At 57.6% G+C, this 27,930-nt stretch overlaps 1 protein-coding gene and 1 long non-coding RNA gene across 2 annotated transcripts in view; one reads left to right on the top strand and one right to left on the bottom strand.

Annotated features, from left to right (window-relative positions):
• MAN1C1 (mannosidase alpha class 1C member 1) overlaps positions 1-27,930 on the top strand; it is a 139,273-nt gene that overhangs the window by 59,185 nt on the left and 52,158 nt on the right. Inside the window, exon 2 of the mRNA XM_008265652.4 lies at positions 218-314. Coding sequence (XP_008263874.4) covers positions 218-314 — 97 coding nt within the window. The remainder of the gene's footprint in view (positions 1-217; positions 315-27,930) is intronic.
• LOC138850709 (uncharacterized) lies at positions 13,480-14,545 on the bottom strand. Its single transcript, XR_011390835.1, has 2 exons — positions 13,852-14,545; positions 13,480-13,698 (listed from the first exon to the last, which is right to left on the bottom strand). It is a non-coding gene; the product is annotated as an uncharacterized lncRNA (long non-coding RNA).

The raw sequence follows: 27,930 nt of genomic DNA, 5'->3' as shown, positions 1-27,930 counted from the left end.
TCAGTGGGTGCTTTCTGTGGCTCCTCTAGGAAATCTGCAGGGAGACTCTGGACGCCCGGAGTTCTCCCGGGAGAGTGACTTTAGGCAGCTGTAACCGAGTAGAGCTGTGGTGAGATGGAGCCGCCTTGCCCAGTTCGGAATCCTGGTGCAGAGGCAGCGCGGCTGAGCGGTGCGCGGTTGGTTCAGGAAGCGTCACCCTGGGCTGTTTCTCTTGCAGATGATGCAGTTTGCCTGGCAGAGCTACAAGCGCTACGCGATGGGGAGAAACGAGCTCCGCCCGCTCACGCGAGACGGCTACGAGGGCAGCATGTTCGGTGAGTCGCTGTCGCCCGCCACCGAGTCGGGGCGCCCGCCGAGTCCCGGTGCTGAGCCCGGTTCTGTTTCCGGTTTCCGCCTCCTGAGCTCTGTACCGTTTTCTCCAGGGCCGGGGCGCGGGGGAGGGGGAACTTCCGGGTCTGCGTTCCTCCTCCTGGGCTGTCCCAGAGGCTTCCTGGGTTTGGGGAGAGCCAGGTGCTGCTCTGGGACCTTGGCGATGCCACCGTTGGCTGTGTTAGGGCAGCGAAACTTGGCGCTGTGAGCCGGGGTGGCACAAGGTGTGTTTCACCGGAGGAGGTGACTGAGTTTAAACCTGTGGCTGGAGAGAAACTGATCCCGGCCCGATGACACTGGGCACCCTTGGAGTCAGGGGACACAGGGAGTCTTGCACGCACTGCTCAGGTGACCACAGAACAGCCATGCGTCAGGGCTGCGTGCTCTCGGTGTCTTTGCCTTATCCTGGCTGGGGAGTTCTCCAGAGCCGGGGAGCCTCCCTCCATCTTAGAGGGACCGCGAGGTGCCGGGCATGGCCTCAGATTCCAAGCACGATGCCCACCGCAAGGCCCGCTCTCCTCCCTGCAGGCCTTCCAGGGAGGGCAGCCTGTGGGGACACAGGAGCTGCGTGGGGCTGGCGAGGGGAAATGCGCCACCCGACCCTCACCCCTGAAAGACACGCGCTGCTCCAGTCAGGAACCAAGAGCCACGTCTGAGATGGCTTCGCCGGGTCTACCAGGGATGGCCCTGATGCCGACGGCCTCTGGCCCCTTCCTACCACCGAGCCTGGCAGAGCAGGGGCCGCCTGGAGTGCTGGAAGGGATCTGGAGCTGGAGTCAGGAGGCCTGAGCACAAGTCCGCACCGTACACTGAGCTGTGTGGCCAAGTCCAGGTGCCTTAGCCTCCCCGGACCCCTGTTCATTTCCCCTTCAGACTGGGGCTGCCATGAGGAGAGAGGTGTATGGACACACAGAGGGCCGGGCAGGTGTGAGTGGGGTACAACGTGTGTGGTCAGCGAGTCTGCCAGTTGCCACAGCGAGTCCCTGTGCGCTCTGAGGTCCCCGAGTTGTCTGTCTGCCGGGAGCAGCCTTGGCAGGGTCTGGGAGCCCAGCACCTGCCGTCCTCCTGGCCGTGAGGCAGCCAAGGAGCCACCATGGCGGCCGGCTCCTGGGAAAGGAGGAGGCAGAGGGAGGAAGCAGGCAGCAGGCGGGGAGGGCTGCTCTGGGTTTACTCACTCGTTCTCTCAGCCAATGCGTGTGGGTTGCCGTGCCCAGGGCTGACTGCCGGGGCTACAGCGGCCAGTGGCACAGAGAACGCATCAGCAGCTCTGCCAAGACACGCGCTGGCCTCTCTGGGCTGTGCCCGGTGCTCTCCGAGAGAGGCACAAGCAGAGGCAGCCCCAAGCGATGGCAGGAACGGACATTCCTGGCCTGGCTGCCGCACTTCTGCCAGCCAGACCTCGCTTCAAAAGCTGTGTCTTGGTGGTGTGATCCTGCGAGGGCATCTCTCCCTGAGGCTGTTCCTCTGGGCACTGAGACCAGCGGCCACCTCGGATCCCGAGTCCAGGGCCTGTGTGGTACACGGAACCTGGGAGCGGGTGGGAACTGTGGTTACCATTGTGGGTCCGGCGATCCAGAGGCTCCTGGCTCAGCCGCGGGCTGGGGCTGCGGGAGGGGCTCTGGGTGAGTGGGCTGCCAAGGGGCTTTGCAGCTCTGCTCCCAGAGGTAGAGGAGAGCTGGACTCGGCCGCTTGTCACACCTCCGCTGCTTTTCCTGAACCCGTGGGGGCCGCTGGCTCGTGTCATTCCTGGGCTCGGCCACTGCTGTTTTCGGGGACCTTGCTGTAGCCAGCCCTGCAGACACGGGACGCTTTGGGCAAGGTCAGCTGAAGGCAGTGCCCACCCTGCCCAGTGCAGCGGAGCCAGGAACACAGAGCCCCACCCCCACCCCAGCAGCGCCAGTGCTCGGGCTGCACGTGGGCAGTCTCGTCCTGGGGCCTGTGGGCTTGCACGCACGTGGGAAGGATGTGAGGGCAGCCGTGGGCCTGGGCCTGGTCTCTGCAGCGTCTCACCCAATGGCGTCCCCTCCCGACCGCCTGTTTGTTCTTCCCTGAGTCTCTTCTTTCTTTGAGGACAAGGCCTCTGGGTCAGCTGTCTCTCCAGCCAGATGTGTGTCCTGAGCAGTTCAATGTCAAAGCGACTTCCTTTCACCCGTTTCTGGCTCAGCAGGCCCTGTCAGCACCACTCCTGAGACCCCCGTGGTCCCCAGCAGAGGACATGGCCTGCTCCTGGCCCTTTGGCTCAGGCCCAGGCAGATACCCGCTCTGTCCCCTCCTCTGAGAGGCGGCCAGATGGGACAATTAGTGTCCAGCCAGGTGGCAGGAAGAGCAGGGAGGTTTTTTTGCATCCTGGGTGGCCTCAGTCTCCGCATGGGGCAGGGGCCCCATCTCCAGTCCTGGGGTGGCAGAGAGGAGATGGCCCAGCCCCCCGCCAGGCACAGAGCAGGCATTGATGGGGGCACTGTCATCGCTATGCAGTCACAGAGGGGAGTTTGCAGCTTGAAGACCGCGTCGGGCAGTGAGGCAGGGACGGGGTAGCCCTGGGCCGTTGGCCAGCAGCTTGGTGCCGTGAGAGTGACTTCTTCACCCGTGGAGAGGGCAGGTGTTCATATCCGCTGCTGAGACGCGGAGGACCAGCAAACAAGCCGGCTAACGGGCACAGAGCCAGGGCCGGTGGCTTGGGTTTGCACCTGCTCTGCCAGTCACCAGCAGCAAGTTTCTTAACTTCTCTGGCCTCAGTTTTCCCAGCTGCGAAAGTAGGACAACAGCAACACCTCTTTCATGGAAGCATTTCTAGAACAAAGTCGGCCAGTAGCCGTGATGTGCTTGCATTCACGCCGGGCATGTAGAAGCGTCATTTGCGTGTCCCCTGCTTGGCTTTGACCGGGGCATCCCCTGTCCCCTGGGCCCAGCCCTGATCCCTCCTGCCCTCAAGTCCCCAGGGCAGAGATCTTGGTGGGCAAGGCACCTCTCCCCTTCATGTGAGCAGCCTCTCTGGGATTGTCCCCAGGGAAGAGGGAAGGTTAGGGCTCAAGGCCTTGACACAGATCAGCATCCTGCCAGCCTAACGGTTTCTGGGCAAGTTACAAGTGACGGATACTTCAGGAGCACTCATCTGGGGCTGGTGTAGTGGCGTAGCAGGTAAAGCCGTCGCCTGTGACACCAGCATTCCATGTGGGCGCTGGTTCGACTCCTGGCTGCTCCACTTCTGATCCAGCTCCCTGCTAATGCGCCTGGGAAAGCAGGAAAATGGCCCAAGTGCTTGGGCCCCTGCACCCATGTGGGAGACCCAGAAGAAGCTCTGGGCTCCTGGCTTCAGCCTGGCCCAGCCCTGGCTATTGTGACCATCTCGGGAGTGAACCAACGGTTGGAAGATCTCTCTGTCTCTCCGTTTTTTCTTTCTCTGTAACTCTGCTTTTCAACTGAATAAAACATAAATATTTAAAGGGAGGGGCAGCGCTGTGGTATAGCAGGTTAATCCTCCACCCGTGGCTCCAGGATCCCATATGGGCACCAGTTCATGTCCCAGGTGCTTCTCTTCCAATCCAGCTCTCTCCTATGGCCTGGGAAGACAGTGAAAGATGGCCCAAGTGCTTGGACCCCTGTACCCATGTAGGAGACCTGGAGGAAGCTCCTGGCTCCTGTTTTTGGGTTGGCCCAGCTGTGGCTGCTGTGGTCATTTGGGGAGTGAACCATTGGTTGGAAGACCTCTCTGTCTCTGTCTATCTCCCTCTGTAACTCCGCCTTTCAAATAAATAAATAAATAAATCTTGAATAAAAACAAATGCAGCACTCATCTTTGCAGCAGCCAGCATACTCAGGAGAGCTGCATTAACCCTTTGCAGCAGGGAGCCTTGTCACGGGGCACAGAGTCCCGGGGTCTCGCTGCTGCAGGGCCTCTGGTGGGGACTCACACCCTTGTTTTAGAGTGTGGGGGGGGGCAGGCTCAGAAGGGACGAGACCTGCCTGAGGTGACAGCTCGTGAACGTCGGTCCACGGCTGGGACTCCCTGAGCCCGAGTCCCAGTGCTCTGTGCACCACCTGCTCTGAGCTTAGCCAGGCTGTTGGAGACGACATCGTTGCAACCCAGGCCCGCAGCCGTGGCCTGGTCACCACCAGGAGCTGGGAATTCTCAGGGCTTCAGGAACAAACTGCCCTTCAGAAGGCAGTCATACCGGGGCCACGGACTCCGGGGCCACGGATTCCAGGGCCACGGACTCCGGGGCCACAGACTCCCTCTGCATGCATCCTGTCGGGCACCGCAGTGGCGTTCTCCTGTGTCCACCTCACAGCCCTCGTAAGGTGGCTGTTACCCAGCTCCTCTCCAGTTCACAGAGAAGGAGCTGAGGCTTGGCGAGTGCAGGGACTCGCGGCAACTGAATCCCGCATCTGTGAGTCCAGGCTCCACGTGCTGCCCACCTGGAGCGTGGCCCTCGGAGCTGCTGCCCCGCTGCCCTGTGGACGGCGGGGAAGGTGCACGCCTCACAGTAGGGTCTGCCGCTGCCCATCTCCAGCTGCCTGTCTAGGAATCGGACGTGAGCTGAGGGGCGGAGCTTAGAGAAAAGACTCATTTCCCTTTCTCTTCCACACAGGAGAATCTTTTGTCTCATTCCCGTAGCCTAAGATCACCTACCTGCAAAGCACGCGTAGGTTGGCTTCCAGCGCGATGACTGAGAGGGGCAGGGGTCTGAGAACCAGGTCAGCCCGAGTTCGAGTCCCAGCCCTGCCTCTGAGGTGCTTGAGTGGTTCTGAACATCTCTGCTCCGTCTTTGCCATGGGGATGGCACCTCCATCACTGAGCAGCTCTAAGGACTGACTCAAGCTGATGATACAAAACAGCCAGGACACAGTGGTTCAGTGTCAGCCGCTGTCATCACTACATTTGTTAAAAAATACTAATGAGCGTAATTAGAGCCCAAGAACGCCCAGTGCCTGGCGCGCAGCAGCCTCTCGATAGATACCGCGGCCCACGTGAGTCCCCTGCTGCAGCCTCTGCCCGCTGTTCCCCTCCCATCCCTGGCCTTGGCGTGGCTGGGGCCGGGCTGGCTCTGCCGTGCACGCCCTGTGCCTCGAAGGCACTTCAGCCACCCTGACCTCCGGCCGCGCAGTGCACTGAGAATCAGCAAATGGACCCTGTGCAAGTAGTGCTTCTGCTTAGTCAGCAGATCTGACCCCGGGGAGGGTGGAGGTGTTTACGCGGCCAGAGACAACGCCCCCCTCCCGGGGTAACCACAACCATGAGAGCCCCGCGTGGGATTCCACCTCCGCCCTGAGAACCCCTTGCTAGAGCTGATGACCAATTCCCTGTTTGCTGGGATGACTGATGGCCTTGAGTGAGCTAAGAGGCAACATGAACACGGCATGGTTTTCAGATCACAGGCGGGGAGTGTTCGGCCTTGGCAGAGAGAGAAATCATCTCCGCCTTGTGAATGGAGTAGCTACGATGCTGGAGAGGGAATTAATCCAGGCCCCGGGATGGCAGGTTTACAACTGCAGTTGCTTTGTGGTGTCTTAGCAGTGCCTTCTACTGACTGCTTACACTCTCCCACGTGTGAGCACACACACGGGCACACACACATGTACACACGGGCACACACACATGTACACACACACATACGTACACACAGGCACACCGGCCTCACTGGGTCCTTCGTGGAACAAGCGTTCCTCCACCTGCACGTCCCCCTTGCAGCTGCAGCGTAGCCGGCCCGTTGGTGAGAACCCCCGCGTCGCAGCCTGCCATGGATCTCCCCCTCGCCTGCTCTGGGTTTGTTTCTGGGAGGGAGCAGATTTCATGTCAGCTGGGGGTTTCAAGCCCAGCCCCCCCATTTCCCAGCTGACCACACATCTCTCTGGGCCTCAGTTCACGCCCCTGTGCCCGGGGGGGTTGGCACCCAGGAAGTCCTCCCCAGACAGACACGCTCCTCGCCACACCCTGCCCAAAGCCGTTAGCCTCTTTGGGTTGGGAACCAGAGCATTTTGATTTATCTGGTGAGAATTCCGTCTTTTATGAGTTTTGGTTTTTGATTTTCCCTGGAAAAATCAGTGTCAGGCTGCATTGATCCCTGAGCATGGCGGGCCGTGGTGCTTTGAGTGATTTCTTTATTATTATTTTGTCTTGTTTTTGTGAAAGAACTGTGGCCAGCCTGGCGCGCGATGATGTTGCAAGGCCTCAGCTAGGACGGGTCAGGCCTCAGGGTACTCACGTGTTTTGGGGCCGGAGGCAGTGAACGCCCAGAGGAAGTGGAGCGGAAGTCCTGGCCACCAGCAGACAGGCCTCTCAACGGGAGGGGGTGGGATGGAAACAGTGACCACCCGCTCTGAAGGACGGGCAGAGCTTGAGGGCGCCAGACAGCAGCTGCGGCCCCAGGGTGGTCTCCCCGTGGCCTGAAAACGACAGATCCTCGGCCGGCTTCTGACAGCCAGCGTCCCTTGGGTCGCCGTGGCTGACTGTCTAAGCCGAGTGCTCGTGCCGGAGCCGCCTGCGGGGCCTTGCCACACTCCGGCCACTGACCGCCCATGCCCCCGGCTCTGCCCTCTCCTCCCACAAAACCCTGTTTCCCGAGCGCTCTCTAATTAAGATGCATCTTGGCCGCCTTCCCTCTCTCTCTCTCTCTCTTTAAAAGGCTTCCCACCAGCACGGAGCATGATTGATTTCCCCAGAAAGGAGTAGCAGGCTGTTGGACAAAGGAAACTCGAGGTTAGGAGCGGCGGGGCCGGCGCCGGCCGCCTCCCTGGGGCCCGCCTTTCTTCACCCCTACGAGGGGGTCTGCGTCCAGGGCCCTCACGCCCCTCTCTGTGGTCCTGGGTTGACTGTTTTTCCCTCTCCAGCTCTGGGAGTGTACTTGGACTACTGCTGATTCTCTTGGAAGCTGAAATGTTAGCAACAAGTCTTGTTCCTGTCAGGAGCGTAGTGAGTCAGGGTATCTATTCCCAGAGCAGGTTGCTGGGGATGCATCAGATGATTCAGATTGAAACTGACATTCCCTCCTGGTGGCGGTGTGTTCCGCCCACTTCCCAAAGGCCTTCCTTCCCTGCAAGCAGGGCTGCACCTAAGCAACCAGCCCCGCGCCGATGCCAGCCACTTGCCGGGTCGCCCAGCAAGCCGTGTGACAGGTGTGGGGGCCGCAGGACCCAGGTGCCGGGGCCGGCTGTGTTCTTCACAGCCATCTCATCCGAGGCCTGAGGCTAGGGGATCCATGCCAAGAGGGGTAAGGACTCACTGGAGGCCTGATGGGCAGGATTTGAACCCTGGTTTCCTAACTTGAACCTCTTCTTAAACGCAGTTTTTTAAAAACTGTGCTATAGGGGCTGGCGCTGTGGCGTAGTAGGCTAAGCACCTGCCTGCAGCATTGACGTCTCGTATTGGGCACCAGTTCATGTCCTGGCTGCTCCCTCTTCCGATCCAGCTCTCTGCTATGGCCTGGGAAAGCAGTAGAAGATGGCCCAAGTGCCTGGGCCCCTGCACCCGCGTGGGAGATCCAGAAGAAGCTCCTGGCTCCTGGCTTCAGATCAGCTCAGCTCCAGCCATTGTGGCCATTTGGGGAGTGAGCCAGCCGATGTCTATAACTCTACCTCTCAAATAAATAAATCTTTAAAAAACACACACACAAAAACTGAGCTGTATTGGATACCTAGATTAAAAGGCACAGTTCTTACGTGCCCAGCTCATTGGATTTTATGTGTGGGAGCTCCTGGGTGGCCACAGGAGCAGACAGCGAGCACTCCCATGGCCCAGGAAGGCCCCCTTTGGTCCCCCCCGGAGTTGCCGCTGTTCCGACGGCATCGCCGAGGGTTAGTTTTTCTGCTTTGGAACTCCACCTCACGCTGCACGTGCTCGTCTGTGGTTTGGTGTCTTCACTCCTTCGTAGCCCATTCTATGTCAAGTCTACGCGCCCATTCGACCGTTCCCGGACGTCTTTGCCCCCGGTATTTGGCCGTTCCGAGTGAAGCTGCTGGAACACTTTTTGTTTAGTTTGGTGATTTTTTTTATAGTGTATTCACAGATTTGCAAACATCGCCATTGACCGTTTCAGGTCATTTCCATCGTCCCTAAAAGATACTCTGCACCCATTAGCAGTGACTTCACACCCCTCCCTGCCCCTAGCCCTCCCCGGGCGGCTGCCCAGCTCCTCTCGGTGCCCCCATGGATTTGTCTGTCTGGAAGACTTCGTGTAAAGGGTACAGCGTGTCTGGTCTTTGGTGACGGGCTTCCTAGGAGGCCGAGGTTTCGAGGTGTGTTGATGGGGCGGGTATCAGGACTTCATCGTCCTCTGACTGCAGAATTAGTCCCTGGAGTGGCCGATAGGTGTTTGCTTGTTTCTGCTTTTTGATTGGTTGGTTTTGCCTTTCTGAACGATGCCGCGTTTGAACCATCAGGTGTTAAGTTACTCCGTGGGCCGGGGTCTTCATTGCCTTGGGTGCGTGCCTGGACACAGAGTCACTGGGCCATGTGAGAACCACGCACGCAACTGCCAGGAGCTGCTGGCCTGCTTTCCACACGCCTAGTAGCTCTGTGCATTCCCACTGGGAGCGTTCCGGGGTTAGGAACACTTTTGTACCTTTAGAGGTTGTTTTTGTTTGTTTTTGTTTTTTATTTCCCAGAAATAAGCTGGCATTTATGTTGGGATACATCCCAGGGTGTGAATCGCTGGGTCACACCCCGTGAGCTTGGGCCAGATGCTGTCAGGTTAGAGGTGACGCCGGTGGCGCCCCCCGCCGCCACTTCCTGCCGACACACCTGTTGTTCCAGTCGCGCCCTTACCCTTGCCAGCACTTGCCATTGTCCGTGTGTTCACTCTAGCCTCCTGCTGCGTGTGGCTGCCCTGTTTATCAACCCCACCACGTGCAAAGCCCCGGCTTCCTGGCCCTGTGCTCCCCAGAGCTGCCCCCCACTGCCTGCTCAGCCCTGCTCTGGAGGGGGTCCTGCTCTTCCTGCCTTCATGTGGGGGTGAGTTGGACCCTCAAATGCATCTTTTTTTTTTTTTTTTTTTTTGACAGGCAGAGTGGATAGTGAGAGAGACAGAGAGAAAGGTCTTCCTTTGCCGTTGGTTCACCCTCCAATGGCCGCCACGGCCGGCGCACTGCGCTGATCCGAAGGCAGGAGCCAGGTGCTTCTCCTGGTCTCCCATGGGGTGCAGGGCCCAAGCACTTGGGCCATCCTCCACTGCCTTCCCAGGCCACAGCAGAGAGCTGGCCTGGAAGAGGGGCAACCGGGACAGAATCCGGCGCCCCGACCAGGACTAGAACCCGGTGTGCTGGCACCGCTAGGTGGAGGATTAGCCTGTTGAGCCACGGCGCTGGCTTCAAGTGCATCTTACAACTGGCAAAGGCCCCTCTCACCCCCCTCCTCACAGTCTCCCCAGCACCACGGGGCAGCCACTGGACTTCCAGTCCACCCCAGCTGGGGCACAGCCGGCTTCAGAGGGAGGAAGTAGAACTCCCCCAGTGTGCTGGCTTCCGGGAAAGGGATATTTATGGGACAGGTGTTGAGCTGGGAGTCAGGAAACTGGGTTTTCTGAATGCTGGCTCTCCCTGTAAATCACCGGTCCGGGGCCACGGCTGCTCTCTCAGCCTCAGTTTTCTCTCCTGTAGAATGAGGTGGACGCTGGGACCCGGGAGACCACGCCTTTGTGGGTCAGTGACTGTTCAGTGCCTGCTGGGTACCAGGCTCTGTTCTAGGCACAAGGCAGACACCCCCGTGGCCCTCCCCAGCTACTGGGGAATTGGATGCGTGAGCCCCTGGTGTCAGTGAAGGCAGCACGACACTCCTTCCTGGAGGGCCGGGCTTCCTGGAGGAGGACGGTGAAGAGGCATGGGAGGGGGTCACAGCACAGAAGCACACGTGCGGAGGGCCAGAGGGGAGACTGAGCAAGACCACGGCCCCTCCTCAGGCTTGGAAGGGTGGTGGTTGAAATGCGTGAGAGCCTGAGAGAGACCACGTGTGAGCAGAGGCGGGCCTGTACGTGGGTCCCACGAAGGTGAGCAGAGGCGGGCCTGTACGTGGGTCCCACGAAGGTGAGCAGAGGCGGGCCTGCAGATGGGGCCCCGACAGCTGCCAGTGCTTCCTCCCCGCGCCCGCCCCGAGCCAGGGGCCCTCTCCAGCCCTCAGGCTGTGCTGGGACCCAGGCAGGGCACCATGCAGCCTGGCTCCCTGACCTGCGGGCTCTTGGGCTACTTCCCGGTCCTTAAGCAGCAGGCGATTGGGCCACTTCTGGGTGTGCCACACCCTGGCCGCAGGGAGTGGGGGTGGAGACGGAGGTGCCCGAGTCACGGCCACTTCTCAGGACCTCGGAGGCAGGAGGATGGGTTTCCCGGCGCTGGACAGGGCTGCTCTCCCAAGCATAAACAGTCCCATGAGAACCCTGCGGCGATCAATAGAACCGTGGAAGGATTCTGAAAAGAGGGCCCCGCGGAGGGCAGAGAGAGCCGGAAGTGTGTTGTCAGCACAATTTGGCGCTGGCGCTCAAGGCTGTTTTCCTTTTCATCAAGTCTGAGAGGCGGTTTGGAGCCCCCGCCTCCCCGCCCCATTAATGACTGGACAACACTCGGCCGCATTTTCTCCCCCAGCGACTCTGAATTCTTGGAGCAGACCACGTGGGGATAACTGCCGAGGGCCCCCCAGCCCCTGGGGCACAGCCCCCGCCTGCACCTTGTGCCCACGCCTGCATCTGTGCGTCCGTCTGGGGCACACCTCCCCGTGGAAGACTGTCCCAGAAGTGTGCCGGCTAGCGTCTCACCGCCGCCAGCCCCCCACGGCCTGCACAGACGGGAGCATCCAAATTACCTCTAGTTTCCATTCGGTTCAGCAACTTTGTTCCATGTCTGAGTGTGTGCCAGGCTCTGAGCTGGTGCGGAGTGGGGAAGAAAGTGTGGACAGGAGCCAGGCCCAGTGGGCTGGTTGGTGGCAGAGCAGATGGTGCGCCCGCCCCGGCCACCAGACAGAGGTGTGCCCGGGGGCACAACCATAGAGAGAAAGCCACCTCCCGGGAGGGCTCCTCCCGCTTCCTGGGACTGCTTGGAATGTGTTTCCTTTCATCCCGTGTGAAATGCAGAGTCCCAGAGAGAGCTCTCCACGCACGGGTTCACTCCTCAAATGCCCGCAGTCATCAGGACTGGGCCAGGCTGAAGCCAAGAGCCAGGAGCTCCATCCGGGTCTCCCACGTGAGTGGCAGGAACCCGAGCACTTGAGCCTTCACCTGCCGCCTCCCAGGGTGTGCGTTATCAGGGAGGGGGACCCTGTGGTCTCCCTGCTGTGTGCTGTAGGGGAGCCACAGAAATGCAGAGTTAGAAGGGAGGGGCGGAGTCCTGGGTGCCAGAGGTGCTGGGTTAGGTTCACCGGACTTCAGTGAGATGCCTGTAATGGGCGGGGGACAGCACAGGCCACGTGTAGGAGGCCGTGCCAGGAAGTGTTGTGCTGCAGACCATGGGGGGCGGGGGTGGGGCTGTTCCCTCTCCATGCCTCTGGGCTGGCCAAACCCTGTGCCACACAGTCCTCCACTGGGCACTGTGCCCAGGGCCCACAACAATGTTGTGATTTTAATTTCCTTTAAAATGAGAAGAGCAAAATGAACACCACAATCCGTTAAGCCTGGATTATCCTCTTTCTTGTGCCCACGTAATTGTAAACAATGATTTTTAATATTTTTTATGGAGGAAGGCGGCATTGCCAGGGCCCAGAGACATCGTAACATAGTCCTGCTCCTGGTCCTGGCCTTCCTCACCGTGAGGCCTGGAAGCTGGCGCCTGCTTGGGCTGCTTGAGAGGGACCCCTTCCTTCTCCCTGTTGTCCCGAATTGGCGGGAAGGCCACGGCAGTGTGGGCTCTTTGTGTTAATGTTGAACCGGAAGGGCTTAGCCATGGTGCCCGCCTGCCAGGCCAGGCGCCTTCTCGTGAGTTTGGTTTCTCTGCAGCTCTCACCACGATGAGGAGCTGTGACTCCCGCCCCCCTCCCCGCTGCACACCTGCTACAGACAACAGCGCGGCCCTTCACTGCCCGTTTCCTCGGCCTCTGCACGGGGACCTCGGCTTCCTGTTTCACCACCCTGCACAGCACCACGGGTACCAGGCCCAGGCGAGAGGCAAAGCAGTGTCTGTGTGTTCTTTTGGTTTGAAGGCGGCCACGAGGTCCGTGGGTGCCTCTCACCCTGGCCCCTGGCTCCCTCTTCCCATGTCGGGCATTAAACATAAAGCCACGTGGTTACTTTTACCTTCCCCAAACCGAGGAGGACGAAGTCCCCCATGCCGCAGGCCAGGCTGGCGTCCCTGGGGGGCGGCCTGAGCAGAGCGTGAGCACGCAGCTGTTGGCTCTGGGTCTTGCCCAGAGGTGGCAGTGAACCACGCCTGATGTGACTCCATTGAAGAGGCCTCGAATTCCCAAAACACAGACCACGCCTGGAATAAGTGCAAAAGCAGGTGGGTCATGCAGCCCACAGAGACTCCCACTCCCCCAGCTCCCTGACTCTCCCTCCTCCTCCAGGGAGCAGGGCTGGGCAGCTCCTCCTCTGGGGTCACCCCCTCCCCCGGCAGCATTCCAGGATCTATAGCTCCACCCACAGGCTGGGGAGAAAACAAAACCCTGGGGTTTGGAGGATCCTGGTTTTTTTGAGGCAGTTAAGCCCATTGGTTAGGAACACAGACTTTGGCACCACTTCTGGCTGTGTGACCTTGGGCAAGTGGATCAACCTTTCTGTGGCTCAGTTTCCCACAATTACTCTGCAGATTTTCCCTACTCTGAAATCTGAAATGCTCCAAAAATCTGAAACTAAATACATATACATATATATATATATATATATATTTGAAAGGCAGGCAAACCACAGAGATCTTCCTTCCACCGGTTCACTCCCCAGATGACCGTAACAGCCATGGATGGAGCAGGGTGAAGCCAGGAGCACGGAGCTCCAGCTGGGTCTCCCACACGGGTGTCACTGCTGCCTCCCAGGGCACATGTTAGCAGGAAGCTGGGACCGGACATGGAGCTGGGACCGCAGCCCAGGTACCCCAGTATGGGATGCGGGAGGGAGTGCCAGCTGGGGCTTTAACTCCCGCCAAACACCCACCTCAGTCTGAAACATTCTGAGTATCCTCTCTGCTCAAAAAAGCCTTGGATTCTAGGGCATTTTAAAAAAATTTATTTATTGTATTTAAAAGAGTTACAGAGAGGCAGAGGCAGAGAGAGAGAGAGGTCTTCCATCTGCTGGTTCACTCCCCAGATGACCACAATGGCTCGAGCTGCGCCAATCCTAAGCCAGGAGCCTGGAGCTTCTTCTTGATCTCCCATGCGGGTGCAGGGGCCCAAGCACTTGGGCCATCTTCTACTGCTTTTCCAGGCTATAACAGAGAGCTGGATCAGAAGAGGAGCAGCCGGGGCTCGAACTGGCACCCATATGGGATGCCAGCACTGCAAGTGGTGTCTTTCACCCAATATACCACCAACCCCCCTAGGGCATTTTAGGTTTGGGTTTTCTGATTAGGGATACTCACCCTGTAATGTCTATGCTGACATTCCAAAACCCCCGAAAACTGCAAGATCTGAAACACTTCTGATTCCAAGCTTTCCTGGTAAGGGGATTACTCAGCCTTTACCTACTTCATAGAGTGGTTGTAGAAATTCAGTTAATTCATTGCGAAGGCAGCAAGTAGGTCCAGTAAGCAGCAGCTGCCTTCGCCGTCATCATCTCCTTCATCATTAATGCTGGCAGGGCTGGAAGCAGGGGAGTTGGGTCCCACCCTGCCTGTGTGACTTCCCCGTCTCTCCCTGGGATTCAGTCTTTCATCCTGTGAAATGAGCAGCTGGGCGGCTGGTGCCTCTGAACCGGGAGGAAGCAGCAGAATTCCCTGCTGGGCTTTTGCAACATGAACTTCAGGTTCCATCCCCAGAAATTCCAATTCCGTGCGTCTGGCACTGGGCCAATGATCTGCATTCAAAATAGAATCTGCAGTGCCAGCATCCCATATGGGCTCCAGTTCACGTCCCGGCTGTTCCACTTCTGATCCAGCTCTCTGCTGAGGCCTGGGAAAGTAGTGGAGGATGGCCCAAGTCCTTGGGTCCCTGTACCCGCGTAGGAGATCTGGAGGAGGCTCCTGGCTCCTGGCTCCTGGCTTCAGATCAGCGCATGGCCAAAGGACACGGGCTGTTTGTGATGTTGCAGCCATCTGGAGAGTGAACCAGTGAATGGAAGACCTCTCTCTCTTTCTCTCTCTCTCTCTGCTTCTGCCTCTCTGTAACTCTGCCTTTCAAATAAATAAATTAATCTTTAAAAGAAAAAAAAATAGAATCTCTGGGAGTGGCCACTGAGTCCAGCAGTAGACACCTGCATTCAGCATTGAAGTGCTTGGGTTTGAGTCTTGACTCCGGCTCCAGCCTCCAGCTTCCTGCCCCGGGAGATACAGGGGACCGCTCAAGTTACTGGGTTCCTGCCGCCCACGAGGGAAATCTCAATTGAGTTCTGGGCTCTTGGCTTAGGTTTGGCCCAGCCCTGCTATTGCAGGCATTTGGAGAGTGAATCAGTGAAGGGGGTGGGGTGGGGAGATCCCGTTCAAATAAAAACAAATACCCAGGTTAGGAACCACAGTTACAGAACCAGGGTAGAATCCTGAGGTGATGCCCCCCCGCCACCATATTCGCCTTAGCCCAGGCAGTGCTTTGCAAAGGGCGAGCCCCCTGCCGCCTCTGTGGGTGCCGAGTCTGTCACCTGAGGGAGTGGGGTCCTGCTTCACTGGGGTGGCAGCAGGAGGGCAGGGCTGGCCTGGAAAAGGCCGCCTGGTGTGGGCATCCCGAGCCCGAGGGCTTTTCACACAGCAGGTGTTGGGGTCGGCCCTTTGCAAATAGCAGTCAGCTGTGGTGTGACAAGAAGGTGCTGGGGCGATCCTGTCTTGGAACCCAGGGGACTCTGTGCAACTTCGTGTAGCTTCTGAAGTGTGGTGGAAAGCGGGCTGGGGGTGCGGATGGACGTGTGGCAGCCCCCGCCTCCTGCCTGAGGCTTTTGGGTGTCTTTGGTAAGAAAAGCCTTGCAGGAACTTTATCATCACAAATGGCCCACGTCCTTCGGCCCTACAGAGTCCTTCACTCCCTCGCTGTCTCCCAAGGCTGAGGGCACGAGTCTCCCCGGCCCGTGCAGGCTCCCCTTTGGGTCCTATCCCGCTCTTGCCCAGCTGTCGCCTGTGTGGGGAGATTGGCTGTGTGTTTCCTGGAAGACCTGCTCTGCCTCTGAAACCGGCCCTGCCTGGGCCTGGCCCCGGAGCCCCAGCACAGCCCGGCCGCCCGCGGTGCAGGTGCTGAGAACAGGTGGCTAAACAGACGCGGTCCCAGGGCAGGAGAAGGCAGCAGCAGGCGGGGCTCCGGGCCGCTCGGCGCGTGCTCGCTCAAGCTGCAGACTGCACAGTGGAGCTGCCACGGCTGGCGCACGGAGCCACTTCACTCTGGCGTCTGTGTCGAGGTGGCGTCTTGCCGGCTAAGCGTCTTGTCAGCTTCAATGCCGCTGACAGAGCTGTGACACGGATGGTGTTTAGCCTCTGTGGTTACCCCGACCTCCAGCTGATGCCGTGCTGGTGTCCCCTCTCCGTCCGCAGGGCTCATTTGCGTCCCACGTGTCACCACAGCGGGCAGGGTCTCTGCCGGTGAAGCCGTAATTCCTCTCACCCTGAGCCGGCAGGCGGGCTCCTTTCGCGTCTGGTTGGGTGCTGATTTTCAAGGTTGGTTTCTCGCAGGATGGAGTGAGGAGGGAGGCTGGCGGGGTGGCTAAAGATGCTCATGTCCCAGCTTGTCCTCAGACACAGCGCCCCCCGGAGGTGTGCTCGTCCCTGCCCTAAAGGCTGATGTTTTCCGTGCACCCTCTCAGGCAGGCAGGGATGAAGGCTGAGCAGATCCCCTTATCCGTGTTAGATCAGGTGCGTGAAAATCCTCTTCTTTCTTATCTTTTTTTTTTTTTAAGATTTATTTATTTATTTGAAAGGCAGAGTAACAGAGAGGGAGAGACAAAGAGATCTTTCATCTGCTGGTTCACTCCCCAAGTGGTCACAATGGCCAGGGCTGGGCCAGGACGAAGCCGGGAGCCTTGCACATAGGTGGCAGGAGCCTAAGGACTTGAGCCGTCTTCCGCTGTTTTCCCGGGTACATTAGTAGGAAGCTGGAGTGGCAGTGAGCAGCCAGGACTCGAACCAGCGCCCATAGGGAATACTGGTATTGCAGATAGCAATTTAACCCCTGTGCCGCAGTGCCAGCCCTGTGAAAATCCTTTTTTACCCTTAAAATTATTCTACCTCTGTTTTCCTTTTTAAAAATGGTATACATGATATACACCTATTGTAGAGAAATTAGAGGTTATGAATAAGAATGTAAAGCTCGGGGCCGGCGCTGTGGCGTAGCAGGTAAAGCTGCTGCCTGCAGGCCAGCATCCCATATGGGCACCAGTTCAAGTCCTGGCTGCTCCACTTCCGATCCAGCTCTCTGCTATGGTCTGGGAAAGCAGTGGAAGATGGCCCGAGTCCTTGGACCCCTGTACCCACGTGGGAGATCCGGAAGAAGCTCTTGGCTCCTGGCTTCGGATCAGCCCAACCCCGGCCGTTGTGGCCATTTGGGGAGTGAACCAGTGGATGGAAGACCTCTCTCTTTCTCTGTACTTTTGCCTTTCAAATAAATAAATAAATCTTAAAAAAAAAAAAAAGAGGATTAGGCAACACGTGTAAGCACTAGCCACGTGCTAAGTGCTTTACATACGTGCCTAGAGACTCCTGCAGGTGATTCCGTGCAGGGCGTCCACATTTCACCAGTGAGGAAGCAAAGACAGAGGTCAGCACCTCGGCCTGGGTCGCACAGCTGCAGATTGCAGAGCCGGGGTCAGAACCCAAGCAGCTTCTGCTGTGAAAGGGCGGGTGTGTGTGTGTGTGTGTGTGTGTGTGCTGTGTGGCCTCCTGCTGTCAGGTGGGAGGGTGCCTGCCCCGCCCCCTCACACCACAGTCTCCAAACCGAGAGCGGAAGAGCAGGAGTTGGCCGTGTTTAGCGTTGTCCCTGGACCCCTTCCTGGATTCCCAGTCCCTGGGAGGGGCTGTCAGGGCCTGGAGGAAGTGGCCAGTGCAGCCGTAGGGGAAGTTGTAGGCGTCCCTGGCTGAGATTCAGGGGCTGAGCGAGCGCTGTGCCTGGGGCCGGGTTCCTGCAGGGCCTGGGCTCTGGCTGCAGAGAGAAGCCTTGCCGGCCAGGACAAGGGCAGGCACGAGCAGCCCGGGAGTGCGAGCCCTGGGCAGGGAGGGTGCTGAGCAGGTGGCAGGGCCCAGACAGGAGCTGTGGGCCTGCAGAGAGCCACTGGACTGGACAGCTCCAAGACCTGTCCTCACAACCGTCCCTGGGCCTGGCTGGTTGTCGGTTGCTCTGCCCTTTAGGGAGAACCAGAGGCCAACTGCCTTTGCCAGGGAGCCAAGGGGTGCCATGTGGCCGGTCCTCATGCAAGGCAGAGTGGGACCAAGCATCTCTGGGCAGTGGAGGCCTGGTGGGGGTCCCTCCTTGGCCGCCTTGCGGGGGCTGTCTCTGCCCAGCAGGAGAGAAGGGGGAGGCCTTGTCCTCTGCTCAGCCCAGGCGCCTCTCCCCGATGTATCCATAGATTGAGCTTGATGATCCGTGCTGATATTCATCCAGCTAATCACGCGAGTTATTTCTGCAATTTAGGCCTTCGAATAAGTGCACTTGGTTGCTGAATGTGTGATCAGCCACAGATTTCTCATTCTCTAAAACCCAGGGAGCGGCAACCCCAGCGTAGAAAGCCACGGGCACGAGGCAGAGATTTCCAAAGCGTGGAAATCAGCCCGCGCAGAGAGTCTGCCCCTGGACCTCCCATCAGGCTGCCGCTGGGCCAGCTGTGCCCCGGCGTTGCCCGTGGGGGGCTTATCTGAGAAGCCGCAGGAGGGTGGCAATCAATAGATAACTGCTCACATTCCTTTTGCTTAACCAGAGCTTTGGTTTGCCTCTGGAGGAGAAGATGCATCCGAGGGCCTCCAAAGGGAGGGTTAGGCCTGACACTGGGAGGCCAGCATCCGACTCTCACTGCCTTGGCCTTGGCTGCAGCCTTGAACTACTTTTCCTCCTCCCCTGTTTTTTCTTTTGTTTTTATTTTGAAATATTTATTTATTTGGGGCTGGTGTTGTGGCGTAGTGGGTAAAGCTGCTGCCTACGACTCCCAGCATCCCAAATGGGTGCCAGTTTCAGACCTGGCTGCTCTACTTCCGACCCAGCTCCCTGCTAATGTGCCTGGAAAGCAGTGGAAGTTGGTCCAAGTGCTTGGGCACTGTACCCATGTGGGAGACCCAGAAGAAGCTCCTGGCTCCTGGCTTCTGCCTGGCTCAGCCCTGGAGCTTGTGGCCATTTGGGAAGTGAACCAGCAGATGGAAGATCTTTCTCTCTCTCACTCTCTCTGTCTCTTCCCTCTCTGTGTAATTCTTTCAAATAGATAAATAAACCTTAAAAAATAAGATTTATTTACTTGAAAGTCGGTGCTACAGAGAGAGAGGGTTCTTCCATCCACCGCTTTACTCTGCAGATGGCCACAATGATTGGGGCTGGGCCAGGCTGAAGCCAGAAGCTTCTTCTGGGTCTCCCATGTGGGTGGCAGGGGCCCAAGTACTTGGGGCATCTTCCACTGCTTTTCCCAGGCCCTTAGCAGGGAGCTGGATGGGAAGTGGAGCAGCCGGGACATGAGCTGGTACCTATATAGGGTGCTGCATCACAGGCAGCATTTTACCCGCTACACCACAGTGCCAGGCTCCCTTGTGTGTTCATAATTTTGTCGTGGGCATTGCCACCGGCTGAGTCCCTGGTTCAGTAAAGCAGTCACTGACTGCGCGGGACTTGTCACTCATTCGGTCTTTTGTTCATTCAAGGAGCCGCTGTTGAACTATGGAGTTCCAGGGACTGGAGTAGGCACTGGAGGTTTCAGAGGTAAACCGGACCTGGGCCCTGCCTTGCCCTGCCTGTGTCCTCTCGGGGAAGAGGGCAGCAAACGTCAGAATGCAGGAGCCTGGGCCGGGTGTGGGGTGCAATGTGACATCGCCCTTGGGATACCCCATCCCGTATCACAGGGCCAGGGTTCAAGCCCCACCCACTCTACTTCTGATCCCACTTCCTGCTAAGGCCCCTCCTGGAGGCAGCAGACGACGAACCAAGACCTGGGCCTCTGTGGGAGACCAGGATGGAGTTCCCGCTCCTGGCTTTGGCCTGGCCCGGCCCAGGCTGGAGCAGGCACCTGGGGAGTGAACCAGCAGATGGAAGGTCTCTCTCGGTCTCTGCCTTTCAAATAAAATGAGAATCAATGAATACAGTGCAGGTGTGGGAAGCAGTACTGGGATGAGAAGAGAGGAGGCTGGAGTCCCTGGCCTGTGGCTGCGTGGAGAAGCCGGGGGGGAGGCGCTCAGCTTCCATTTCCCGTCCAGTCAGGCACTAGCTGTTTGTTCCTGCCTCTGCGGGGCGTCAGGTGCCGCACGCTGGGCGCCCTGCACCAGCATTCTTCCTGTGTCCGCGGCCAGGGCCCTGTGGGCGGAGGAGCCGGCGGTGAGGCTGTGCAGAGGGCGGAAGCCGTCTTGGCCGGGCCCCAGGAGCACGGCTGCCTGATCGGGCCCTGGGCCAGCTGTCATCCTCCAGACAGACAGGATCATTGTCTTTGATCAAATCTTGTTTTACAAAACAAACCTGCTAGACTGATGGAAGCGACTCCTGCTCCTCTCAGGCCTCACAGAGAGGCTGGCCCGACGCTGCCCCAACCTCCCACAAATTTGTCATCACTTACAGGACTGGGACCCCAGGGAACCCTGATTTTAGAAAGTAGTTCTCTGGGGCTGGCCCTGTGGCATAGTGAGCTAAGCCTCCACCTGCAGTTCTAGCATCCCATAGGGGCACTGGTTCGAGTCCCGGCTGCTCCTCTTCCTATCCAGCTCTCTGCTGTGGCCTGGGAAAGCAGTAGAAGATGGCCCAAGTCCTTGGGCCCCTACACCAGCGTGGGAGACCTGGAGGAAGCTCCTGGCTCCTGGCTTCAGATTGGTTCAGCCCTGGCTGTTCCAGCCATTTGGAGAGTGAACCAGTGGATGGAAGACCTCTCTTTCTCTCTGCCTCTTCTCTGTGTCTCTGACTCTACCTCTCAAGTAAATAAAATCTTTAAAAAGAATTAAACAACAAAAAACAGAAAGTAGCTCCCTGCTGCTGCTATGGAGTTTGGAAGCCTGGGCATGAAATTTGTTTTGCCATTGTGATGCTGGGAAAATCCACTCACCTTCCTGGGTCTGTCTTCTCATCTGTAAAATGGGTATGGTACAGGTCACTCGACTGTGGTAAGGATTGCATAAGGTGGCAGAAAAGCACCCAGCAGTGTGCAGATTCCTAGCGCTCTGCTCCCTGGCCTCACCTCACTTGTGGGAAGACGTGAGATATCATAGGAACAGCACTGGACTCAGTGTCAGGAAAGAGGCCTGTGTGTGCCCTCTCTGGCCTCAGTTTCCTCGTCTGTAAAATGGGAAGAACAGTTCCTAACTCCGGCAGCCTTGGAGGGCTGGGTTAGAAGGAGTAAGAAAGAAGGCTCCTGTGGAAGTGTCTAAAATAGAAAATTCTGGACTCTGATCCCCGCCCCTGGGCTGGCGGTGAGTCAGTCCCGAGGGACCACCGTCCTGGCCATCGTCTGAGAGTCCCTGGGAAACTTCTTACTCAGTCAACTCCAGCTGGGCCTCTGGTGCTTGCATTTTCCCGAGCCAGCCCTGGGGAATCCACAGAGCTGAGGCCGTCCCCTGGGGAATCCACAGAGCTGAGGCCGTCCCCTGGGGAATCCACAGAGCTGAGGCCGTCCCCTGGGCGCTGAGCCGGGGAAGGCAGGAAGGTGGCCCTGCCCCACCACACAGTCCCCCGACGAGGAGAGGTGCAGGCCGGGGAGAGGTCACCCGGCCCGAGCCCGGAAGGCAGGTGGGGATGGCATCCTCGCCACCCTGCCGCGTAGGCGGCATCTCCTGCTCCAGCTGGGGCACGCGGGGCCCCAGTGCAGCCCGTGCAGCAGGCGCCCGGAGGCCGAGCTGGTCTAGAACACCCTCCTGGTGTTGGATTCATAGCAGCAGCTCCAGGCCCTCCATGCTGCATACAGTAGGTAATCAATAAATGTCTGCAGAAGCCGTGCTGGTCAGGCCAGCGTCCCAGGGACTTCTTGTCCACCCTCACTGTCCGGCTCCATCATTCACACTGTGTAGCCAGCCAAGGTGGAGCAGGGTGACGGAGCGAGGAGGGCTCCGTTGCTCCATATTCTCGCCGGGGCTTTTCAAGTCATCTGACGTTCAGCCTTTGTGGAGCGAGGGTGCTCTGGATTCTTTGATGAACCCCCTGAGTTTGTTTCTTTCCACATTCTGCACCTGCGTTCAGCCCCTCCCCAGGGGCGTGAGCCGGGCTTCTGGGGTGGGACTGTAACTGGGGGCGGATCTGCCTCACCGGGCCTCGGCTGCTGCATCTGTAAGACGGGGTTGGGGCCCCAGGTGCTGTAAGATTCCCTGTGTGGCTGTTCGTGGAAGGCCGGCGCAGGCGTTCAGCGGGGTCAGCCGTGGCTGGTTCTGTCCATTTGCTTTGCTGCCTGGCTGATGAATGGCAACACCAAAGGTTTAAGACGACTTTGTGAGAGAATTTGATAATAATAGCTAGCTCCTATTGACCACTGACTGTGTGCTCAATGCCTTGTATAGATTACTATTACGAATCCTATTGATTTCCATCATTTTTCACAGATGGGAAAAGGCCAGCGTGGTTTGCTTTTCATGTCGGAACACGTAGCTGCAGTTTGTGGAAACCCAGCTGCTTTCTAGAGGGGGGGTCTTACTGGGAAATGACGAGATGCCTTTGACCTTTTGTGGCTCCTCCATGACCTTCATGTCCCTGCCCCTGCCCTTTGTTCAGAACCTCGGAGCCGAGGACTCCGTGCAGGTGGGAAGCAGTGGGCTCCTGCCGGAAGCTCGGGGCTTGGTGTAGTTGGAAGGGCCCTCGGCGAGCGGTGCTGCCCTCGATGCCCGCACTGGCCGGTGTGGTGACGGGGACGGTCCCTCTGGGCCTGCGGGTCCCCAGCTGTTCAAAATGCTGAGCTCCGTTAGTGCCTGCTGTGTCACAAGCCACTCTGAAACTCAGTGGCTTGAACAAAAGCCATTCATGGTTTCTCCTGTCTGTGGGTCTCGCCGGGCTAATGCAGTGTATGTGGTCAGCTGGGGGCCGCCCAGTCCGGGGACCTCACTCGGATGGGGCTCAGCTCCTTATGTCCTCGGTGTGCTGTTTCTCGTGCAGAGACTTGGTCTGAAAGAGCAGGTGGATGTGGGTGTGGCCTCGGAAGACCCCTCATCTCTTACGGGGACAACTGCCGAGTCACGTGACCAAAGCCATAGACATGGGGATGATCGGGAACAACCTTGCAGTCAACCATGCTCAGATCCCGCCCGCCTGGCGTGGCTCTGGAGTGAGACGGCTCTTGGAGCAGGCTGGGAGAAAGCAGCTGAGCCCCTGTCTGGGGACGCCAGTGCTAGACACACCTTCCTGGCTCGGGGATAAATGGGCCAGGTACCGAGTCGCTGTCGGCTCTCAACTCCGCTCCACTTGGTCAAAGAGGCAGCATGAATGGACGTGTTCTTACTGCATCACACATTCTGCATCTATTGAGCACCACTGTGTGCCAGTCCCAAGCTGAACCTGCAGGAGGGTGCCAGCCCTGCTTGGCCCTTTAGGGTACACAGACATGCACACCATCACAGTGTGGTTGCACAGATCCAAGGCCACGGAGAAGGCGTTCCTGGGGCCCGTGTTAACACAACCGCAGAGGCCGGCCGGCCTGCCTGCATTTCCAGCTTCCTCCAGCTCTGTGCTGGGGCAGATCCGCGGGCCTTCCCCCACAGCACATGGTGCATTGGGAAGCTCAGGGCCTGGCAGCCCCATTTAGGATCCGTGGCATTGGGGTTAGCCCCCTCCGGTCCCCTTCCCCCCAGCCCGGTCCTGGGCCACCAAGAAATGCACCAACAGAGTCGGGGGTCCCGAGCCAGCTGCGAGACTGACAGGGTCTCCTCCTGAACTGCCATTAGCTGCCGCGAAGCAAGGCCACGGTCACCCGTGCACCTGCAAGCAGCTGGTGCGGCAGAGGGAGTGACACCAACCTCGCATTTCCTCCGCCCCTCCTCAAATAGACGACCAGCTGGCATTTTCCTTAAATACCGCTCATTTGTAAAAGGGGGAACGTTGGTGGCATTCAAGTCGATCACGCTGTAAATGCGGAGCGGCAGAGGCCGTGTGAATGAGTCCCTCAGCAGAGTCCTTCGGAGTGAGGAAGTGACGAGGGGACGTGCTCACTCCTCCTGCTGCTGGGGCGCACACCTAGGACTGCGGCCGTGTGTCTGCAGCGAGCACTCGGTTCCCAGGGCAAGGGGTCTTCAATGAACAAGATCAGGTGTCGGGTGGTCGGGGGCGAGGCCGGCCCAAGGCCCAGACTAACAGGAATGTCTTTCCCTTCGAAAGTTAAAAAGTGCACAACACGTGTATCCCATTACAGTTCCTTCTTGATTTGATAATTAGGGAAAAGCTTTGTTTAAAAGTAGAACCGTTCTGGCTGTGGTCCATGCCCAGGCCTTTTTTGCACTAAGGCCTCTGAGACGCATGGAAACATTTCCGTAGCGATCCTGGTCAAAATGCACGCTCCAGCATTGATTTTTTGTAGCTGAAGTGCAGTATGTGTTTTGCATGAGCTTCTGAAAGCTTAGATAAATGAGGTGGCTCAGAAAGCAGATAAAAAAATATGGGAGGAAATTATACCGATCCAAAAGAAGATAAATGTCCACTAATTCTCAGATTAACATTTTAGACTCCTGTGTTTTCAGAGGGGGATTTTTGCAGTGCTGATAACGTGAGGTTGGTTTACAGCGTCACATACCAGGTGGAATCAATGAGGCCTTGTTTGAGTTCTCGGAGCCAGCTCTGCTCACAGGGGAGCGGAGGTAACGCCCGACCCGGTGGAGCCCTGGCCCCTGCCTGGTGCGGGAGCTGGCGCCGCACCTCACGTGAGGTATTACAAGGGTGATGTTGCCCTTCAAGGTTAACTGTGTCCATCTTTCTGGGTGGTCAGAGTACTGAAGACCCAAAAGGGATTTTCAGGAGGTGGGGAATGGCTGCCCGTGGACATAGAAGCCCACAGGTCATTTGTTCTGGCCCTAAGCATCCACAGGTAGCACTCAGGGTTGAATACATGTACAGGAGGCTAATGTAAGTTGATGATTTTGTATGGCTGGTGAATGATGTCATACAGATCCAAATGGCCCTCAGCAGGAAAAAGTTCCTCCTGTAAGATCATCTGATTGGAAGTCACTAGGATTAGCCTTCAGGCACGGCTTGATCCAGGGCTCAAATGAAGAGCCAGACCGTTTCTGTGTCCCTGGGTTGGCTTCATTCTCAGATCGCTGCTTCCTCCAGGTTAGCGACTTCAGCCTCCGTCTACCCAATCCGTCTGGTTCAGAGGCACTGGAGCCACTTTCTTGGTTATTTCAGTCTAAGTCCCAAAGTTAGGAGTCCTGGGTTTTCACTGGGCCTTGGCTCTGTGCCTAACTCACCGTGGGTGCCGAGGGATGAAAGGGGTGGACTGGGCGGAGCACAGACCTCGCGTTCATCCCTGTGGCTGGGGGTACACACAGCCCTCCCCCAAGCAGAACACAGCACTGGAGTTGAGGATGAGGGGAGGGGCCCCAGGAGGCCACGCGGGGACCTGCACACCGGCCACCTGGGAGGACGGGGGGAGGCTGGGCGGCGAAGCCCCTGACCTGCTGCGTCGGCCTTTCCTTCCCTCCTCCTGGGGATACCTGAGCACTCAGCGGGGCCGGGCAAGGCTCACTGCGGGGAGCAGGAGGGTCGGGCCCTGCCTTCGGGAAGCATCGTGTCCGTCCTGTGCTGGCGCTTCAACAGGCCCTGGTCTTCGGCCACCCGGATGATTTTTCTGAGCACCTGCTGTGTGCCAAACCCTAGAAACAGAAGGGGGGAGACCCTCGCCTCGAGCAGTGTAGGGCGGAGCACCGACGGTGCTGTCCAGAGCGCCCAGTGCACCGGGCGGGGACCTCAGCACCGCGCCTTTCTCTGCCTTTCTTCGATACGTGAGAGTTGGGTTCTGCTGGAATTCATGGAAAACTCCAAGCAGCAGGCGCTTAAACAACATAATTTTATTTCTCTCACACTTAAAGTCCAGGGAGTCTGTCCAGGCCTGGAGCAGCGATGTTGCCGTCATCATCGACGTGGGTTTCAGTAGTGGCTTCTCCCTTGTGGTCCAAGATGGCTGCCATGGCTCCAGCCATCATGACCGTCTGCTAGCCAGCAGGAAGGGAAAAGAAGAGAAGACAGTGTCGCTTTTCTTAGCCTGTTTTCTGGAGGCTGCACACGCTGCTTCAGCTGGCATACTGCTGTGGGACTTTGCTCACGTGCCTACGCCCAGGATACATGGTCTTTATTCTTGGAGCCTTGTTCTCAGCTACAGTTGTAGCTTGTTTCTTTCCTTCTTCTTCGTTATTTTATTTGAAAGGCAGCGTTGCAGGGGTTGAGGCAGGGGGACAGATCTTTGATCCACTGGTTCTCTCCCCAAGTGGCCGCAGTAGCCCAGGCTGAATCCAGGAGTCAGGAACTCCATCCAGGTCTCCCATGTGGGTGACAGGTGTCCAAGCACTTGGGCCATCTTCTGCTGCTTTCCCAGGTGCATTAGCAGGGAGCTGGATTGCAAGCCGAGCGGCTGGGACCTGAACTGGCACTCACATGAGGTGCTGGCCACTGTGCCGCAATGTCAGCGCCGTAGCTTACCTCTATAGAAGTCAAAGATAATTGATGTTAGGATCAAACAGGAGATTTGGACACACTCATGTTTGCTCTGACTGGCCCTTTCTACTGCATGTCTCTCAAATTCAGTTTTTTAAAAGGTTTATTTTCTTTTTATTTGAGAGGCAGAGTTACACAGAGAGAGGAAGAGACAGAGAGAAAGAGAGATCTTTCTTCCTTTGGTTGACTCCCTAAATGGCCACAACAGCCAAGGCTGGGCCAGACTGAAGCCAGGAGCCAGGAACTTCTGAGTCTCCCATGTGGGTGCAGGGGCCCAAGCACTTGGGCCATCTTCCACTGTTTTCCCCGGGCGCATTAGCAGGGAGCTGGATCAGAAGTGGAGCAGCCAGGACTTGAACCAGTGCTCCCATATGGAGTGGCAGCATCACAGGCGGCAGCTTTATCTTCTGCACCACAATGCTGGCCCTCAAATTCCTTTTTTTTTTTTTTTTTAAGATTTATCCATTTATTTGAAAGCGTTATGCAGGGAGAGAAGGAGAGGCAGAGAGAGAGAGAGAGGTCTTCCATCCGCTTGTTCACTCCCCAGATGGCTGAGACAGCCAGAGTTGAGCCGATCTGAAGCCAGGAGCCAGGAGCTTCCTCCAGGTCTCCCACGCTGGTGCAGGGGCCCAAGGACTTGGGTCATCTTCCACTGCTTTCCCAGGCCACAGCAGAGAGCTGGATCAGAAGTGGAGCAGCCGGATCTTGAACTGGTACCCATATGGGATGCTGGCGCCACAGGCGGTGGCTTTACCAGCTACATGAGAGTACTGCGTCCTCAAATTCATTTTTAAAGACGAAGCTTTTGGAACTGACACACCGGCATCCCATATGGGTGCCAGTTCGAGTCCTGCCTGCTCCACTTCCAATCCTGCTCCCTGCTAATGCCCTGGGAAAATAGTGAAAGATGGTCCAAAATGCTTGGGCATCTGCACCCACATGGGAGACACTGAAGAAGCTCCTGGCTCCTGGCTTCGGATTGGCCCAGCTCTGGACATTGTGGACATTTTAGAGTGAACCGGCAGATGGAAGACCTCTCTCTGTCTCTCCCTCTCTCTGTAAATTTGCCTCTCAAATAAATAAATATTTAATAAAAAAAGAAAAATACCAAGCTTTTAAACTGCCTCCTCCCTAAAGTCTCCTTAGTTTTAATCCCAGTTGGAATCAATAGCTCTATCCACTTTTTTAAAAACTTTCAGTTATATTGAGGTGTAGTTGAATGCAATAAACTGTACCCATTTTAAGTGTGCAGCTCAAGAGCATTCTGGGAAAAGCTTTTCGCCACCACCGGCATTGATGTAGGGAGCACGTTTTGCCTCTGAGAGTCTCCTGCCCTTACGAGTCATCTCACAACTTCCAGCCTGGATGATCACTGCACTTTCTGTCACTCTGGATTGGCTTGAACCTCGGAGGGGCCTGGAATCCTGCAGCGGGGCGTCCCCCCGGGCATCGTGGCTCCAGGTCACGTGTGTTGTCGGATGGTTCAGTATTTGCTCCGTCTCCTGGCCGAGTGGGATTCCATTGCAGGGATGGACCACGATTGGCTTTTCCCGTGGGCCAGGTGCTGGGCTTGGGGGCGGTTTCTGATTTGGGGCTATTGGAAGTGAAGCTGCTTTGAACATTGGTGGGCGGCGTTTGGTGAGAGTGTGTGTCCCGAGTGGCACCGTTGGGTCCTGTGGTTGGCAGGTGTGTGACTGTGTCAGAAGCTAGCACCAGGTTGTTGGGGGTGCACGTGCCAT

This window comes from Oryctolagus cuniculus, chromosome 7 (genome assembly GCF_964237555.1).
Source record: "Oryctolagus cuniculus chromosome 7, mOryCun1.1, whole genome shotgun sequence".
In the NCBI taxonomy this organism is placed as follows: Eukaryota; Metazoa; Chordata; class Mammalia; order Lagomorpha; family Leporidae; genus Oryctolagus; species Oryctolagus cuniculus.
The sequence above is the reverse complement of the archived record's forward strand: the minus strand, read 5'-3'. Positions and strand labels throughout refer to the sequence as shown.